This window comes from Trichogramma pretiosum, unplaced genomic scaffold (assembly GCF_000599845.2).
Source record: "Trichogramma pretiosum strain Unisexual culture from Peru unplaced genomic scaffold, Tpre_2.0 scaffold19, whole genome shotgun sequence".
Classification (NCBI taxonomy): Eukaryota; Metazoa; Arthropoda; class Insecta; order Hymenoptera; family Trichogrammatidae; genus Trichogramma; species Trichogramma pretiosum.
The window spans coordinates 509861-529588 of NW_019641707.1; the positions used below are offsets into that span (position 1 = coordinate 509861).

At 42.0% G+C, this 19728-nt stretch overlaps 1 protein-coding gene across 2 annotated transcripts; it reads right to left on the reverse strand.

Annotated features, from left to right (window-relative positions):
• Positions 1–200: 200 nt before the first annotated feature.
• Positions 201–7391, reverse strand: LOC111694537. Of its 2 annotated transcripts, XM_023463064.1 has the most exons (4): positions 7303–7391; positions 6930–7130; positions 4008–6838; positions 201–3935 (listed from the first exon to the last, which is right to left on the reverse strand). In XM_023463064.1, the coding sequence occupies exons 2-4, from the start codon at positions 7081–7083 to the stop codon at positions 372–374; spliced, it is 6549 nt and encodes a 2182-aa protein (XP_023318832.1). In that variant the 5' UTR covers positions 7084–7130; positions 7303–7391; the 3' UTR covers positions 201–371. The 2 variants fall into 2 exon arrangements, with proteins under 2 accessions (XP_023318832.1, XP_023318831.1); XM_023463063.1 differs by having other exon boundaries at positions 201–6838.
• Positions 7392–19728: the final 12337 nt, after the last annotated feature.

Here is a 19728-nt window from a genome sequence, read left to right on the forward strand (position 1 = left end):
GAAAACGGGCAATTTTGTTACGTCAAGAGCTATAGCGAGCTTGCGAGCGCACGGATTATTACATCCTATATAGATGCTCGCGGCTGTATATGCATGCAAGCTCTCAAGCTCGCACGCACTCGGCCCTAAGGCTGGCCGTGTTTCATCGTATTATATCGCGTGGATGGATGGGGGAAAAAGACTCAAATTGCATCGGATAATCAGTTTTACAATTCTTCTTCTTTTTTATTTACACACTTAAAAATCAATCGATTCGTTACTTATTCATCGCTCAGTCTATGCAACGATACATTTATTCATTCACAATGTAATTGACGATCCTCGAAGCTTACGTGTACAACCTCGTCACGATACGAACTTTTTCTTCGATCTTACAACGTCTTCAAGTGCGCCTCCTGGTTGTGCTGCCTCCACTCTTCCACACTCTCGAAGCTGCGCCCGCACACCCAGCACACGCACGTGTTACACCCGTCGTGTATTATGTTGTCGCCGCCGTGCGCGGCTTTGTAGTGGTCGTGCGCCTGCCTGAAGCTGTACTTGTGGACGCGGCCGCCCTCGCCCTCGCATTTGTGCATCAGCTCGAGATAGTTGTGCTTGCAGTGGATCTCGAACTTCCTGAGCTTCGGGAACTGGCGATGGCACTTGGTGCAGACAAAAGCCTTTCGCCATTTGGATTTTTTCGGTTGGCTGATAGAGTCGTTGTTGGATGTGGTGCTATTCGACGTCGCTTCTGGCCGTTGTCCTCCTTGTCGCTGCTGCTGCTGCCGCTGTTTGGCGACCGGAGCTGCCGGTGATTCTGGCTCGGCTGTTGTTGTTTCCGAACTCTTCAAGACGTTGCTCCACGAGCGAGGCGTTGGAGGAGTCGTCTCGTCCTTTTTCGTCGAGGTCGTTGGCGAGTGACGCTTCATGTGCATGTCCAAGACGCTGCTACTGCTGCACTCGGCGCCACAAAGACCGCAGACGTAATTTTGGCTCGATCCATCGGATTCGGCTCGATTTTGCTGCTGTGGTTCGGCCGCTCGAACGATATCATCTGGATTTTCCTCGCAACGATCGTCCCAATTGGAAGACTCTAGATCTGCGTCGTATTCGTCTTCAGGGTGTTCGTAATGATCTTCCGAATATTGCGCGCCGTTATTATCTCCTTCGTGATCATCTTGTTGGCAGCGATACGCTTCGGGTGTTTCATTATCATCTTCCAAATCATAATATCCTAAACAATGTGCACCATCTTCTTCATCTTTTTCATGACCATCTTGTGGGTAGGAATGCTCTTCTGGTCTTTGATTATCACATCTTCCATCATTATTTTCATGTTGTTCATTAACCCTTTCACATTCTTGATAGCTATCTCCCTCATTATAATCAGGTTCCTCGCATTCACCTTCCAATGTCTCGTCAAACTCTCTTTCATAAAAGTCTTCTGAAACATTTTCACCTCCGTCTTCTTGATGATGATTTTCTTCAAGATGCGGGGATAGTACTTGCGGATAGTAATGCCCTTCGGATGCGTCACTATCCCTACTTCGATCATCGTTCTTATCATAATTGTGCTCTCCTTCACCCGGCGGATGACACTCGGCGCTCAGAGCGTTGCCCCGACGATCGTTTTCAGGCGATTCGACGTTCTCATTGTTTCGATGAGTGGACGGCGCCGTGCCCTCGGCCATAACGTAATAAATTACAGGATTGCCGGGGTAAGGATATTGTTGAGCATGTCCCTGAAAATGTGGATTGCCGACTGCATACATTTGAGGATTATGTGGATCGAAAACTTGCAGAGAATAGCTCGGATTGATTTGGTAATAAAAATTTCCATAAGTACGTGGATCTACCATTTGATACTGTTGAGAATTGCTCGAATTGAGATGTTGTTGACAATCACCACGATGATTTGGATCGACGACGGGAATCATTTGAGGATTACTTGAATTGAGAACTTGTTGAGGATTGCTCGAATTCAGAACTTGTTGAGGATTACTTGAATTGAGATGTTGTTGAGCATTTCCATGAATATGTGGATTGGCCATTTGATATTGTTGAGGATTACTCGAATTCAGAACTTGTTGAGGATTACTTAAATTTAAAACTTGTTGAGGATTACTTGAATTAAGAACTTGTTGAGGATTGCTTGTATGGAGATGTTGTTGAGCATTTCCATGAATATGTGGATTGGGCATTTGAAATTGTTGATGATTGCTCGAATTGAGAAACCGTTGAGGATTACTTGAATTAAGAACTTGTTGAGGATTGCTTGTATGGAGATGTTGTTGAGCATTTCCATGAATATGTGGATTGGGCATTTGAAATTGTTGAGGATTGCTCGAATTGAGAAACCGTTGAGGATTACTTGAATTAAGAACTTGTTGAGGATTGCTTGTATGGAGACGTTGTTGAGCATTTCCATGAATATGTGGATTGGGCATTTGAAATTGTTGAGGATTGCTCGAATTTAAAACTTTTTGAGGATTGTTTGAATTCAGATGGTGTTGAACATTTCCATTAATATGTGGATTAGCCATTTGAAAATGTTGAGGGTTACTTGAATTGAGATGATGATAAACATTTCCTTGAATATGTTGATTGGCCATTTGAAATTGTTGAGGATTACTTGTATTGAGATGTTGTTGATGTAATGGGCCATGATGTGGCATCTGCTGATGATGATTCATATTGTTGGCCTGAGGAATATTCCCAGCAGCATATGGACCATGATCTTGCATCTGCTGATGTTGATTTATATTATGGGCCCGATGGATATTTTCTGGTGGATGTGGGCCATTATGTTTAATCTGTTGACGATGATTCATATTGTTGGGCTGGTGGATATTTTGCGGAGCATATGGGCCATTATGTTGCATCTGCTGATGATGATTCATATTATTGGCTTGATGGATATTTTCTGGTGGATGTGGTCCAGTATGTTGAATCTGTTGAAATTGTCTCCGATTGTCCGCCTGATGGATATGCGTAGGAGCATATGGGCCATGATGTTTCATTTGATGATGATGATTCATATCATTGGCCTGATGGATATTTTCGCGAGCATTTGGTTTGTTATATTGTATTTGTTGAAGATGTTTCCCATTTTCGGCCTGATGGATATTGTCTCGAGCATTTGGTCCACCTCCTTGAATCTGTCGATGATTAGTCTGATGATTTACTTGCGGCTGTCGCACTTGATCTTTCTTGGCGGCTGCTCGAATGAAGTCCTTCACATTTTCTTCGACGATCTCGTTATTCGTATTCGTATGAGCAACTGACTCCGAGTTCACATTTTTACCGAGGTCGTTCGCTTTGCGACAATTCGAATTTTGATCTTGATGAGCATTTTTACGAGCAGAGTTTTCGACGTCCGAGCAGGTGAGAAAAGCATCTTTTCCGACCTCGCAACCTTCACTCTTGAAGTAATCATCATCGCTGTCGTCGTCGAGTTGATGCAATGTTTCATGGTTTTTAACAATTGGCGATGGTTCTTTATCGAATTGAATGATCGTTTTTTTGCTTTTGTTATTTTGCTCGTCGGTCGACACCTGCCTCGGCGAGCTGGTTTCGGGGAACACGAAACTCCCGTGGGGTCCCGTCCTGGGCGTGCTAATTGCCGGACTCATCGGGACTTTTAAGCTGATTCTTTTAGTAGAAGTCTCTGGCACGCGATTCGAGCGATCATTTGTATTGTTAGAAAATGATACGTTTTTGTTGATTTTCGTATCAGGACTTTCCGGAACGTCTTTGCTGATTTTCTTAGCAGAACCTTCGGGGACGTTTTTGCTGATTTTCTTAGCAGGACCTTCGGGGACGTCTTTGCTGATTTTCTTAGCAGGATCTTTGGGGACGTCTTTGCTAATTTTTTCATCTTTCTTCGAGAGATTCGAGCGATCAATTTTATGTATATTCGATTCGACGCCAGAGTCACGTTGATCTTTATTTGCAACCTGGAATTTTGCATTGGGCATAACTTGATTATTCGCATCAGATTTTCGTAAATCTTCATTTCCATTTTTTACCTCATTTTTCGGATCGGACTTTTGATTGACTCCTTCCGTTTTATCTTCAGATTTTTTCGAATCTTTTTTAACAACTTCGTTGTATCCCAACCGGTTGAAAACTTTAGGTATCGTACCAGTATTTTTAACTTCCTTTTGAGTATCGGGTTGTTGTACGATTTTTTCATTCGAACATTTAATATCTGAACTTTTCGAGTCACTTATTCCAACCTCACTCTTCGCATCGGATTTCTTAACAACTTCGTTGTATGCCAACCGATTGAAAACTTTAGGTATCGTACCAGTATTTTTAACTTCCTTTTGAGTATCGGGTTGTTGTACGACTTTTTTATTCGAAGATTTAATATCTGAACTTCTCGAGTAAATCATTTCAACTTCACTCTTGGCATCGGATTTCTTAACAACTTCGTTGTATGCCAACCGATTGAAAACTTTAGATACCGTGCCGGTGTATTCAGCTTCATTTTTTGTTTCAGCCTTTTGTTTAACCCCTACAATTTTATTTTCCGATTTTTTTACGTCTTTATTATTTTTCAGCTGGCTGACATTTTCGTTTTGGGTGACAATATTTTTAGCATCAATTTTCAGATCGGGCTTCTTAGCAACTTCGTTGTATCCCAGCCCATTGACGACTTTGGGTATCGTACCGGTAAATTTAACTGCATTTTTTGTAACGGGTCGTTGTACGTCTTTTTTATGCGAAGCTTGAACATGTGAAATTTTCGATTTATTATTTTCAGCTTCAATTTTTGTATTGGGCCTTTGGATACTTTCTATTTGATCTGAGAATCTAACACCCAGACTTTTCAAGACTCTTTTTTTAGCTTCATTTTTTGTTTCGACCCTTTGATTGACCCCTTGGATTTTATTTTCAGATTTTTTCATATCTTTTTTATTTTCAGATTGAATGATAACTTTGGGTATCGTACTGGTATTTTTACCTTCATTTTTCTTACCGGCCTTTTGCTTGACTTCTTCAGTTTTATCTTCAGATTTTTTCACATCTTTTTTAATATCCGATTGAATGATAACTTTGGGTATCGTACTGGTATTATTACCTTCATTTTTCTTACCGGCCTTTTGCTTGACTTCTTCAGTTTTATCTTCAGATTTTTTCACATCTCTGTTATTATCCGGTTGAATGATAACTTTGGGTATCGTACCAGTATTTTTACCTTCATTTTTCAGTTCAGCCCTTCGATTGACATCTTCGATTTCTTTCATTTTACCGACATCGTTCGTTTTGCGACAACTCGAATTTTGATCTTGATAAGCATTTTTACGAGCAGACTTTCCGACGTCCAAGGCACGTCGAAGAGCAACGTCGAGATAAGCATATTTTTCGTCCTTTCGACCTTCACTCGTGAAGTAATACTCGTCGTCGTCGTTGTCGTCGTAGTCGTCGATTTGGTGCAATCTTTCACGGTCTTTAAGAATTAGCGAGAGCTCTTTTTCGAATGGAATGATCGTCTTTTTGCTCTCGTTATTTTGCTTGTCGGTCGACACCTGCCTCGGCGAGCTGGTTTCAGGGAACACGAAACTCCCATGGGGACCCGTCCTGGGCGCGCTAATTGCCGGACTCATCGGGAATTTTAGGCTGATTCTTTTAGTAGAAGTCTCTGGCACGCGATTCGAGCGACCATTTGTATCGTTAGAAAATAATACGTTTTTGTTGATTTTTGTATCAGGACTTTGCGGAACGTCTTTGCTGATTTTCTTAGAAGCCTTTTGATTGTCTTCTTCGGTTTTATCTTCAGATTTTTTCGAATGTTTTTTAAAATACGATTGAATGATATCTTTGAGTATCGTACCAGTATTTTTACCTTCATTTTTCGTATTAGCCTTTTGATTGTCTGCTTCGATTTTATCTTTAGATTTTTTCGAATCTTTTTTAATAATTTTTAATCTCCGTTTGAATGATATCTTTGGGTATCGTACCGGTATTTTTACCTTCATTTTTTGTTTCGGCCCTTGGATTGTCTTCTTCGGTTTTATCTTCAGATTTTTTCGAATCTTTTTTAATCTCCGATTGAATGATATCTTTGGGTATCTTACCGTTATTTTTACCTTCATTTTTTGTTTCGGCCCTTGGATTGACCCTTGGACCCCTTCGATCTTATTTTCAGATTTTTTCACTTTTTTAGTATTTTTCGATTGATTCGTTTTTGAGTCACTCGTTTTAATTTCACTCTTTGTATCGGGTTTCTCAGCGTCCATTTTACCCTCCAATAAACTAACGTCCTCCGTTTTCGAGTCAATATTTGTAGTAACCTTTTTCGAGTCATCTTCACTTTGTGTCGATATTTTTTCTTTTACAAGTACCGGTTTTGATAATGGCGAAAGTAAGTTATCACTTGGTTCAGGGTAGTCATGGGAGTCCTCCGATAGTTTTCTTTTTCTTCCTCTGTTTTTTTCCTTTTCATTTTCTTCCTCGTGAGCTGGCAACACTAATTGTTTCAAAGCGTCCAAGTTGTACCTTTCGACTCTTATATCCCGTGTACAACAGTTGTCCAAATTATACTTCATTAATCTCTTGGGTCTCCTTCTCGGGCCCACGATGAGATGCAGATCCTGCCGCCGATCTCTCCTCAACCGAACGAGACCCCAACGATTGGCGAGCGGCGTAGGCGCGACGTACCAATGTTTCCGCCTCGCGTGTCTCTTTGCTTGAATTTTGAACGTCTTGTCGCTGTTCACGCACCGCCACCTCTTGTTCCGCGTGTCGAAGATCTCGTCTTGTATCGTGAATCTGCCCCCACGCCGTCTTAACCACTCTATGTAGTTCTTCTCCTGCTTTTCGAGGAGCTTCTCCATTCGGAGATACGGGTCATCTGCGTAGAAAAAAATTGTTACATCGATATCGATCGGTTGCAACGATTACGAAAAATTATTATTGTTTTAAGAACGAGACTTTGCACTGACCGTCCGATTCGACGGTCTCATTGAAGCGCGACGGCTGGAAGTGGATCCTCGCGTGATGTAATCGCTTCCTGCCAACTTTGAATCTCGGGCGAGTGCGCTTTTTAACGTAGAGTTTCCGTACACTACGGAAATTACCTGGATTACGTATCTTCATCTTTAGTTTTGGCACCTTGACTTTTTCTTTTTTGAAATTGTATTGATCTGAAAAATCAATATCGTCGTCGGTATAAAATCCGACACATTCCGTCGGGGAAAACAATATTAAGAGTAGGATGAGATAAATTGGAATACGATTGAATCCAAAAGTAATACGCTGAAATAATGGCTTTTTTGGTTAACGCGAGAATAATTTATAAAAGAAAATATTACTTACTACAATATTATTGTTCGGACGTCAGGCATGCGTAACCACAAGTAAGCGAGGCTTCGAATCGGCACGACGAGACTACCGCTGTACACGTATCTTACTCACGCTTGTGTTTACATAAATGTCCAACGGTCGAAGCGCGACCATTGCTGTATAAAAACCCGTGTTTACTTTGATTTTGCTCTCCCAACAACGATTAATTATGTCAATTTATAATTAATTCCAATGAAATAAAATACTCGTGTACTTGAATTTTTTAGGAATTAAAAAGTATATCACGATGAAGACAAACTTTCAAGTAATTTCGAGCAAAAGAGCGAAAAGTATAAATAATACTCGAAGAGTATTATGAAGCCGTTGGAAGTAAGATGCATCTCATTTTAATTTACCCGATAATTCGTCGCTCAAAATCGAGCGATAATAATTATTCGGAGAAAGATGTGCACTCACGATTCACTTTGACAATTCACGCATAATTTTGTGCAACGATAGCTTATGATTTTCTTAGTAATTTAAAAATTTTAATTCGATAATTCGTCTTTGAACAAAAACGATTTGAATTTGTGTCGCATATAGGTGTAGTGGGCAGTATCGTCGACGCGAAGCCAGTGTTTTCAAACCACGAAGAGTGAGCGTCATTTGTTGACCGATAACGACACAGTTATCAAATAGAAACAATGCGACACGATAATGATTTTTTGCTTTGGGACAATCGCATTCAAATCGAAGTAGTTCGCACGCATAAATTTGACAACTTTATCAGCCGATCCTCGTTGTACTCATATGGTTGCGTTTATCACAGATATAATAAATGTAGGCGTCATTTCAAATGTTTTTCGACTCCATTTCTTTTATCACAATAAATGTTGTGTCTTACAGTACTCGGTTCGATGACGATTTTATATAAAAGAGGGATGAGGTCAATTTGGAAATCTCCATCGTGAGTGCAACTGTCGTGTTGGATTGCCGAATCTATAGGTCGAACGTGGCTTCGTCAGTTGTTTGAGTTCCAGGCACCGCTAGGTGGCGCTGACTCTGTGCGTTACTCCCGCAAGTAAGAAAGCAGAGACGCTAGCTTATAAGGCTTCCTCAGGTGACACAAAGAACCTCTCCCATTTTAATTGTTTTACACATAAATTTTACTATTTCAAAATAGCCAAACTTATTGTGACGAATTCAATTCGACAAATGATTGGAACTTGACCGATTGAGACATCAAAAAAATGTTAAAATTGCCCGTGTTACGCACGCACTCGGCATGTATTTCACGAAAATCACAATAAAGAAACTATGTAAAACTACTCTTACTGCAAAAAACATCAGTGATAATCCACAGCGAATATCGGCTGTTGCGGAATTAAAGGCTGCGTTATATGGCCGTCACATAGATCTTACGCTAAGGGATAATTTTTTTTCTTCTACAATTTATAGTAGAGGTACAAGTAAAATTTCGTTGAGCTTTGACAAAAATCGAACGAATCTTTATTTCTGCTTGTCTCACGCTTGAATTTCAAAGATGACTTCTTCGAAATGTATCGTCAGGAAAAATTTTAATTATGAATCATTCCAAAATAATATACTAAAATGTATATAATTTAGATAAAATTAACTTCCACTTTTACAGCTTTCCAGCGATTTGAACTTGACTTTCTCGAAAAAGTATAAAAAAAAAAAAGAAAAGAAAACATACAAATATCATAAACCCACCGAAACATATCGTTTCTCCTGGTCAATTATGCATGTCCCAATGAAATCGCACACATCGCGTATAATAAATATACACACATGTGTCAAAGTCAGCGTCACGCGGCGGCCGCTTGGCCGCACTCCGCTGACGACTGTATACGCGTCGCTCTACTTTTTCGGAAATTCAACCGAGAGAGAGAGAGAGAGAATAGTCGCGGTTCAGCACAGCAGCAGTAGAGAGAGAGGCTCGAATGACGTCACTCACTGATCGAGGAGTAGCAGCAGCACAGAGAGGCGTTCGAGCTTTTCCAGGCTCGGCGTAGACTCGCAAGCTCGGCAATGTTCGACGGCCTCTCTCGACGTCGCGATGCACGAGACAACGGATACGTTTAGGCCATTTTTCGCGATGGTAAGCTAAACAGATTCCATGTATAAGCTTTGATACAGGGTGGCCTTTATCGTGCGAGGGAGAAACTTTTCTTTCGAGCATCAGCAGCAGCAGAAGAAGAAGAGTTGAGAGGGGTGAAGTGAACTTTTTAGCGTCGAGCTTTCAACTTTATATATACGTAATATATATAAATTCATTTAAGCTCGCAGCAGCAGCTCTAGCGCAACTTTTGCCATCGCGCGTCGCGCGCGCGGCCAACAACTACTACCGTACTCAGCTGTGCGAGCTCTTGCGATGTGCTTCGCTCTCGCGTATTAGATTAGTTCCGAGTAAATTTAACACTCGCTGTGCCGTCTAATAGTTGCCTGAAATTTCATTAGCAAGTATATATAATATATACAGGGCTGAAATGCTGAGGGCGCATTTGTACGAGGATATGTTGTATACGCGAAATATGTGTGTTATACGAAGATTTTGCCCCGAAGGCTAGTTGATCGATGGATAGTATATAGAAATACGCTCGACCGAAGTTTGTGCATTATTTGACTTTGCTGTATTTTGCAGGAGATCGAGTTGTGTGTTAGTCGGATTGACTTTTAACCGAGCGAAGGATCGACGTCACTTACAACTCGAGGAAAATAAAAATGCCAATAATGCTCGCGCTCACGGATCGACTGAAATGAATTCGATGTCCGTGTAGCCGATTAAAAGGCACTTTTCCTTTCGTTCGAAAAGATAGATGGCTGGTTCGGTCGTTTAATAAATTGTGATTTTTTAGAAAAAATAAGTTAAATTGTAAGCATCATTCGTTGATTCTTAAAAAAAAACGAGGGATTAAATACTGCCGTTATCATACAGCTTCGGGCCGAAACTCAATTATTTCATCAACGGCGAGCAAGTCATAGCTGCACACAATGACGCAATTTCCGAAGCGCGAGTCGTTACGATGTGTATATTATATCTATGCGCAGGCGGCTGTATCATCAATTAAATTCAGCCGAGAGCGAGAGAGAGAGAGAGAAACGCCGAATAAATCTGATTTTAAATCGCGCGCACATACAGTACGGCAGTGGTATAAAAATAATAACGATATAAGCCAGTGCCGCACGAAAGAGAAAGAGACAGAGAGAGAGAGAGAGATTGTCGAGAGCTGCTGGGGCCCAGCTGGCACCACCCTTGAAAAACGCGTTCGTATACGTAAGACTTATATAAAAGCTCGAGAGCAGGATATGTATTAGCATTTACGTATACGAAAGCTCGACACGCGCCAGATATATACATGCCTATACTGTGCAAGCTGCAGGCCAGAGCGAGAGAGGCCACGTGGATATATTCCTCTCTTTCTCTCTGTACAACGGGACGAACAATCGGCGGTGGTGGTGGTGGTGGTGCGCGAGCAGCTCAAGTAACAGCACGCGCGTGACGTCATCGGGCTCTTCGGCGAATAGCTGCTCTCTCACTGCACTGCACTGCACTGCGAGCTATTCATTCAAGCACAGGCGGCCGTCGCCTGTGTGCTTGCAGGAGGAATATATTTTCGCGAGGTGCAGTATCTATCTATCCAGTGTGCAGTCGGCGGCAGTGGTGTGCACAAGCAGCAGTCGGGCAGTCAGGCAGGCGCGCGCATACACGCGACGACGACGGTACACACGTATAACGGCGCGCGACGCGGATTCCGATCACTGCTTGCACTGTGCCACGACGATGCACAGTTCATCCTCGGCCACTGAGCAATGTGCAAGCCTCCCGCGATGGGAGCGGGGGAGATCGCGATTTATCAGGATACTCGGGAGAAAGCCGAGATTCAACTTTGTAGTAACGTAGATCGAGAGAAAAGCTCGCGAGAGCTTTGCAAATTTTTGCTAAAAAAGCTGTATTAATGCTTCGAAAATTTTCGATGGTCGTTTTATTTCATTCTTTAATCGGTATTGAGAAAAACAATCGTAAGATTAGTTCGAAGCGGATCTTTTATTTCGGGGTTGATTTTATCGCACGCAAGAAAGAAAAGGACATTTACCATCGACTCGATCGCAGTGACGGTCCAATCGATCATCAGCAATCAACAACCAGACGACTGGATAATTATATCACTTTTATCATCGAAATAAATCGAGGATGGAAAGGTACCGCGATCGATTTGTTCGGACACGAGAGAGTATCAAACTCCGCATCGCATCGCGATGATTTCCTATTTTTTTTGGTAAGTTCATAACCAACTATATTATCTCTATTATATTATCAGCCATCAGACGTCGTTCCCATAATAGATTTTTCATCCATAAAAGCTCTGTCGTATCGCGCGGGGCGAATACAAGCTTCGATGAAAAGTGTCAATGACTCTTGCGCGCGCGAACGTGACTTTGCGCCCGCGTGTGTCTGTGTGTGCATTCGGTATCCTATGTCAACGGCGACTACACGACGACGACGACGACGAAGGCAATCGATGCCACTCGTGCGGCGGAACACTATAGACTTATATCATTTTTGAATAATTAACATTTTTTTTCGCCCTATTTTCGTTGCGAGCCGAAAGACGAAGAAAAAAAAAATTAATACGCGTTTACGTTTTTCGATGTACAATTTTGTAATTTATACCTCACGTGAAAAAAAAAAAAAAATAAATTATCATCGCGACAAAAATATATAAATTATATTTGACGCAAACCAAGTTGTAACATTATTTTCGTGACGCGTTATTTTTTCATGTACAGTAGGAAGCAGCGCGCATTAGGTCTGCATGTTGATACGTGTCCCGTGCATGTATTCATACTCGCATCCTTCGTGACGACAACAGTTATAAGCCTATATAGACGTGTTTTGCACTCGACCTCTCTCTCCATCCGCGTGTTTAAAAACAACGAAAATCGATCCGCAAATAACGCGTACACCTCGTGAATTCGTTGGTATACTGCGCTTTTCTATTTACGCTTTTTTTACTTACTTTTCGCGCGGAGATAATCCCTCGGCAAAAATATTATTCCGTACATCCGCGTGATTTCGAGGAGATGAAAAAAACACGCGTTTGTTACAGCACCTCTGCGTCGAGGTGTGGGCAAACACACATACACGTAATATACGTGTTTTTTTCCCGAATCGCATATGCACCTATATGTGTGTTGCCAGTACTACATACATACAAGTGGAATAGATCGGGCTGGGGTCAGACTACGTTACAGTGCAGCACTGCACACGCCGCATTATACGTTATATATATCTAGATATATAGCTGCAAGCTTCATCAAACCACAGTCACGCTTCTCACCGTCGCCGCGCACACACACACATACGAGAGAGCTTTATATTCCATTGAATTCCAGCGCACGACGCGTCACGCGAAAGACATATACCTCGCGCGGGGGGTTCAATAGACCGGATAACAATTACTTAATTGTTAATTTATTAAAACGAGCCGAGGAGAGGGTGGTCGCAGGCGTTGAATTTCTAATAGGAGGCGCGATATACACATACACGTCGATTCAATTTAACTTCCTCGCTGTCTTTTTTTTGCGATATACTACTACTCTATGTACGGTATTAGGCTGCTGCTACTGCCACTGCAGTTGGAAAATTGAACGATCAAATATTAAGTTGGGGTATCCCGCGCGACGATCAATCGATCGTACAAAATTCATCGATCGGCTCGACATGTGTGTGTATAGATGCGCCGAGGTTCGTTGGAATCGTATAGCACTGGCTTATATACAATAGAAAATCTCGACCGATATCGTTAGCTTTGCGGCTTGGGTGAATAAAGAGAGAGCTTTCAAAGTCGTATCAAAGTTTTTCCCAATAATGTATCATAAAATTGTCAAAATGAAATTCAAAAATGATGAATCTTCTATACAAATTGCTATTTTCTGCTTGTGTATAATGTAATTCACACACGCGCGTCAGTCAGTCAGTCAGCTCTTAATAAACGTCGCGGGGCGATCGACGCGCGGAGATTCACGCGCACAGCGAGCGATCGGACGCGAGGACCCGGTTTACGTCATCCGCGACCGACTCTATACATATAGGTATAGCTATCTCCTGGCGCTAGGCAAAGAGAGGAGGAGGAGGAGGAGGGATGTGCACAGCAGCAGCAGCAGATACAGAGTGCACGAGGGTTCACAGCTCCAGTTTCCTTGCTCGAGTCGCAAGGCTATATTATTATTATATCGCGCATGGAGGACGATTCGTTTGTTTATTATTAGCTGCGTCGCTCGTATTTTCCATTCATAACCGATCGAGTCCTATATATACCCCGTACGGAAATCGAACGAATTATACAGGAAGCGAAATCCACGTGCTGCCCATAACAGGATCGTTGGTATATTATTACTCACGTGTCGCGCCCTTGAGATGCTTTGCTTCTGCTGCTGCTGCTCTACAGGGAGGAGGTGGAGAAGAGATAGAGTCTCTCGGTCACATCCGTCTAGATTTACTACTACTACTACGTCTGTGAGCGAGCTAGCACTAAGCGAGAGAGAGAAAGAACCTCGCGCGGTTGTGCACGTGCAGCAGCTGCAGCAGTCGTCGTCGCGAGCGCCGTTATATCGCTCAAAGGGCACACCCTTGAAAGAGCGTGTGACGCGAGCAGTGGCCGCTATACTCCCAACAGCAGCAGCGTATACAGCATATTCGTATTTGTATACGTTTAAAGAATATGTGCATTAACGACTCGAGTCTCGACGTTTGTAACGCATTCAGCGGCCCACGAGCTTTATTTATATTACGTATTATGCGCTCGCGGATAATACCCTCATTACGTGGAACACGCGCGCGCGGAGATTCGTAAATTATTCTCCAGTTTCTTACTCTCTCTCTCTCTCATTTTTCATATCGTGCCCCCCTTGCGCGCAATGTATCGTACAGCGCGGAGTTAAAAAATGTAAAAGCGTACGCTGTACTACGCAACATAATAGTCCGCGTATGTGCGTAATTTTTAAAAGGGCGCACGAGAAGCGAAAGAATAAAAACACGCACACCCACACAACGAGGCGAGGCACTCGTCGCGCGAGTATAACACACAACTCCAAAGTTCACGGGGTCATGCGCTGCTACTGCTGCTGCTGCTGCTTCTGCTGCGTGCGTTATCGCGAACGAAGTTGTAGTACATTGTGTAAAGGTCCACGCGCGCGTGATGTAAGACGCTGATCTAGCGAAACGTGGATTTTTTAAGCAATTGTGATAGCATTATAATTGTATAGCGTATATTTTGTTGGGGGCAAAAATTTATGCAAAGATGAAATTATAGTTTTATTTTTTCCAAAGAGCCGTATACGATACGGACTATAAGCGAGGAGCAAGTGTGTGTTTATGCATGCGCACACAGGGATGCACTTGGCTTCGCATATGTATAATACGTTGCAGCTGCAGCACCGGCGGTACATATTATATACATATGTACGGAGAGCGAGCACTGGTGTACGACCCGCTGACCCACATTGGCACGTTTGCGTCATTCACAACATCCTTTCGAATCAACCCCCCCCCCTCCCTTCTCTACCACCCACCCCCATCCTGTACGCTAGGCACCGTTGTACTGGCTGACTGTATCGTAATAGCGTTATGTACCTCGATGCTGCTGCTGGTGTGAGGCTGCAGCTGCGGAGGAGGATAAAGAGGATAGGCGGCGGTGTGGCATTCTTTTTCGCGAAAAAAATAAAATAAAATAAATCGGTTGTATGTGCTGGGCGTGATTTTTATGGATGAGAGACAATTTTTCCACCCTCGTTTTGTAGCTATGTAGAAGCTTAAGAGATGGGAATTTTAGGCGAAATGTAATCGTGAGTGGGATAATTAGATTCATTTTTGGTTTTTCTATAAACTGTTTTTCTGCCTTTATACGATTAGCATAATTTAAGTAGAATATAAGATAATAATTCAAAAGTAGAATAGAGATTCCGAATTGCCAGATCTCGCGTGTGCAATGGACAGATAACGCTCGCCTGAACTATTCAAACCTAGCTGGCACCAATATAAAAAGAAAGAAAAGAAATCGTCTTTCACTTTTTCGATAAATTTATCAAAAAAAAGAAACAACAACAACTTCATCCACGCGTAAAAACAAAGTGAGTTCGAGCCTCCTTCGCGATCGCAATATCTGCCATTTACAAAATATATAAACACTTATATAGCATCTCGATCTATATACAATATTAGCTCGCCCTTGATACAGCTCTCTTATTTTTATACATATAAACGCCTGATAAACTCGCGCTATCGTTCGCGAGAGCTCACTACTCATGTATGTCTCACTGTGTCTGTGTGCGTGCTCTCCGACGTTGACCCGAATATCTATATATAGCGCGGAGACGCCGAGAGCTATTTTTAGAATTGCACCAAGATCGCGTCGCGACTTCTCCATTTCTCTCTCTCTCTCTCTCTATTTTATTCTGACGCGCGGGTGGAGGGGGGCGTGATTTTTTTTTGTTTGCACTTGAGCGATATTTTTTCGTATACGTGTGTAGCTTTGACCCCTCTCGCACCTGCTCGATATATATTTTCTTTTTTTTTTATTTTACTTTCATCCAGAAGCTTTTTACCTTCGTCAATTATTATCTCGAGTAAAATTATTTACGTACACGAGAGGGGCTAAGTATAGAAATGCTTGAAATAGAAAGAAGAAGAAGAAAAAAACGTTTACGAGATTCTGAAGAATAATAAAGCACTACTTACGTATTTCGTCGAGTGTATATAGCGACTTTTTAATACAAATATGTAACTTTGACTCGAATTCATAAAGTTCTCCGCGGTAGTGACTTCATTAGAGACCTTTTTTTTCTTTAACAACTTTAAGTCCTCCCGGCCAATTTATCACGGAATTACATCGAGGCGATGCGTTATAATCTATATGCATTAGGCAAAAAAAAAAAAAATTAGTTAAGCTCTCGACTCTTTTTTTTCCACGTACCGTCCGAACGTTGATAAATCGTTTCTTTTCTTTTATTTATTTCTTTTTTTTTGTTGTACGTCCTACTGTTTGTCTCGAAGTTTTACGACGGCAGAAATTTGGGCAGCCATTTATTTTTACGAAATAAATCGTATCCTACGCGCGCGAGCGCAAGAAACGCGATATATATAATATAATAACTGCATGTGCAAGCACATCTTCCCAAGAACCCCCGGATAAGCAAAAAAACGCGGCCCCCTTTCTGGCAGCCGTCTCATTTTTACCAGCCAACAACCACATGGAAGTATATAACAAAAAAAATATTATATAGGTACGAAGAAAGAAGAAATCGATAAATTTATATCAGATGTATTTTGAAACGTCGTGCAGCGCGGGATGAAAAAAAAGAGGAGCTTTCGGTGTTGGGAGCTGATACGATGAAAAAAAAAAGAATGAGAGAAAATGTCGAATCGTATAATCGTTGCTCGCAGATAATCGCGTCTAATTCCAGTGATATCTATAAACTCTTTCTTCATTTGTAATATCGAGATATAGAGTTATGTATGACAATCGATGTGCTGACCAGCCTGAACTATCGGACACAAATTTTATCCACATACACACGCGTGTATGTGAAGACTAGTTTGCGATATATAGTAGACCCGAGCTCGTTGACATATTTTTATCGCGCATATGGCGAACGATATATAGATACAAGCCGATGCACACACAGTTACACACAAATGCGTTATATATTACGTGTTATGCATCTCGAGAGATCGTTGGCAATCGCACTTCGAGGATAAGAGATTGAGAGAGAGAGAAAAAAATTCGTCTAAATGCAGAAAATCGGCAAGATTGAACGGTTCAGGATGTTAGGTACCCATTATTTATTTCGCGAAATGCAATTAGATATAGTACGATTAATGAAAAGATTGACGGAAGGGATTTTATTCTATACTAGAAAATAAACATTTTAATTGAGGATTAATGTTTCAATACTTCGTTTTAGTTTTTGCGTTAATTGTACGAAAAAAAAATGCATGAAAATTAAAACCAACCTTTACCGCTAGATGGCGAGTACCTTCTTCCGTAAATCCACAAGTGGTATAGTAAAGATAATTGTATAAAACTTAAAAAAGGCCGAGCGTTATTTGAAGTGACATTTTTACAGATCTTCTCAAAAATATATTTACAATTCGTAAAACTACAAAGTTATTTTTTAACATTTACATAAATTTCAACGTAAATATATTTTTAACGGCGTTGTATACCTTCCTCGTAAGTTCATTGGAACAATGGCGTAACACGATATATCATATATATATAGCATATGCATCGATGAATAGTTGATGCCCGCGAGCCCCCATAAACCATCATGATATATTCATATAAAACAGTCTCTTGGACATATATAATAGTGTCCGAATCGTTCGTACGCACGCACACAAACATATAGAGACACGCAGGTAGACGCGTTATACGAATATAACGCACTCGAGGGCGCGCGAGGAGCAGGAGGAGAGGGATCGGGATGGAGTTCAGTGTCCGGGGTCGCGGCTGCGCCAAGTCACCTACTTATTTTATGTACAAATATATATCTGCCGCTGCTGCTGCTGATAACGGGCGCGAGCTGCAACGGGAGTTCTCTCTCTCTCTCTCTGGCGCTCTGACGTCATCGGAGGGCGGCAATGACGTCACCACCGCCGCCGCCGCCGCCGCAGCTGCCGTCGCCGTTGGTTGCTGCTGCTGCGGGTGGTGCAGCGGAGCGCGTGTTTATACGATCCACGTGTGTGTGTGTGTGTGTGTGTGGGTGCGTCCGTGTGAGAGGAGGTCGACCTCGGCCGAGAGCGCCAGAGGTGCTGCTGCTGCTGCTGCCTGCGTGCATGCAGTCGAGTCTCGCGTTGCTGCTCTTCGCGCGCGACCAAGGACGCGTGAGATAAATGTGTGCTTTCGCTCGTGGTGGCATGAATCGTACCTTGAGAAATATCTTGAACTTGCGTAGTTTTTTTGGAGGTAGGCGATTAAAAGCAAAAAAATAGCTCGAGTAAACGATTTTTTTGAATTTTAAATCGACTCGTGTGAACGAAGCGTGCACAGGTGGTACAGAACAACTACACTATCTGGCCAGGTCGATAAAGACGCGCCTGCAGCTTTCGTTGTATACTCTCCGACGTGCAGTGCAGCCGTACAATATATATTATACACAAAAGCTCCCGCAACGACGACAGGTAAAGCCGATACTGCTCGTTACATACACATCGATTCCAGAGGGTAACGAAGCTTCCTTTTCTTCTCTTTTGTACGTTACCTCGCTTCGCTGCTCGATGGCGTGGCTGGACTTTTCTATGATGATCGTTATTACGTACTGTGTGCCTTTTTTTTCCACTCTCGTAATAATATCGGTTGGCAACTTTTGATATCGACTGTGCTCGCGTCCGACTATTATAAAAGTTGAACTACTTGTATATGTCGCTATAAAGATTTTCATGTGTAGAGCTCAACTCCAACGTAAATTGATGTAGAGTACCGGAGAGAGAGAGAGAGAAAAGTTGAATTCCCTTCTTTTCAACTGTATATTTATAATACATGCTTTAGAGTGGATCGTGTTACTTTTGTTACGCATCGAAGTATAGCATAAACGAATTCGAATTTTATGAGAATGTAGTATCATCTTTATACAGTTACATTTTACAAAAATTCAGCAAACTCATCCAGTTGTAAAAATACATAAAAATGCAGCCACAAAACATCATCGCGTATTACATACACCACGCAAAAATCGTAGAATCTCCGCTGCGCACAGTGGTAGAGGTAGAAAGCAGCTCAGCGACGTGTAATTGGCATTATGCATGCTCGCATTGCGTTGTAGCTCGTTCGTTCGTTCGTTCGTTTCTTCTCTTTAACTTTAATTTTTTTTTCCAGGTATAGAGCGCTGGAAAATCTGCCCTCATGCCGGCAGGCATTTACCTTTTTTTTTAACTCGAGTCACATATATTATATGAAAAATGTGAGCTATAGTTGGGGGGGCATTATAACGTGTCATTACAAGATGTATACGCGATGGATAATTACAACGACGAGACGATCTAGGCTATATACTCGATGTATCGCAATACGTATAACGTACGTATACGTATATTATGTACGCAAACGAGCGAAAAACTCAGGTATAATAATATAATACACATAGCCGCGCGCGTGTGTGTATACGGGGCTTCCCGTTGGCCCCCGAGCTCGCGGGGATTAATCCAGTTTACCTTTCCTTCTTCTCTCTCTCTGGCGCGAGCGTGAACGAGGGGCTTCTTTATGCACCTCGTTGACTCGTGTATATATATATATACGTGTACACCGCTCGGCGTGGCAATGCTCGCATCGATATATATGTGATATAGATAGATAGGAAAGAGGCTTTGATTTGCGCGTTCAGACGAATCTGTATATAAAACATACGTTCTACGTAAGCTACATGGAAAAAGGATTG

Coding starts and splice junctions, on each gene's coding strand:
- LOC111694537 (XM_023463063.1), bottom strand. CDS start 7,083: ATGAAGATACGTAATCCAGGTAATTTCCGTAGTGTACGGAAACTCTAC. Junction 6,839..6,929: donor TGAGACCGTCGAATCGGACG/GTCAGTGCAAAG, acceptor TTTTCTACGCAG/ATGACCCGTATCTCCGAATG.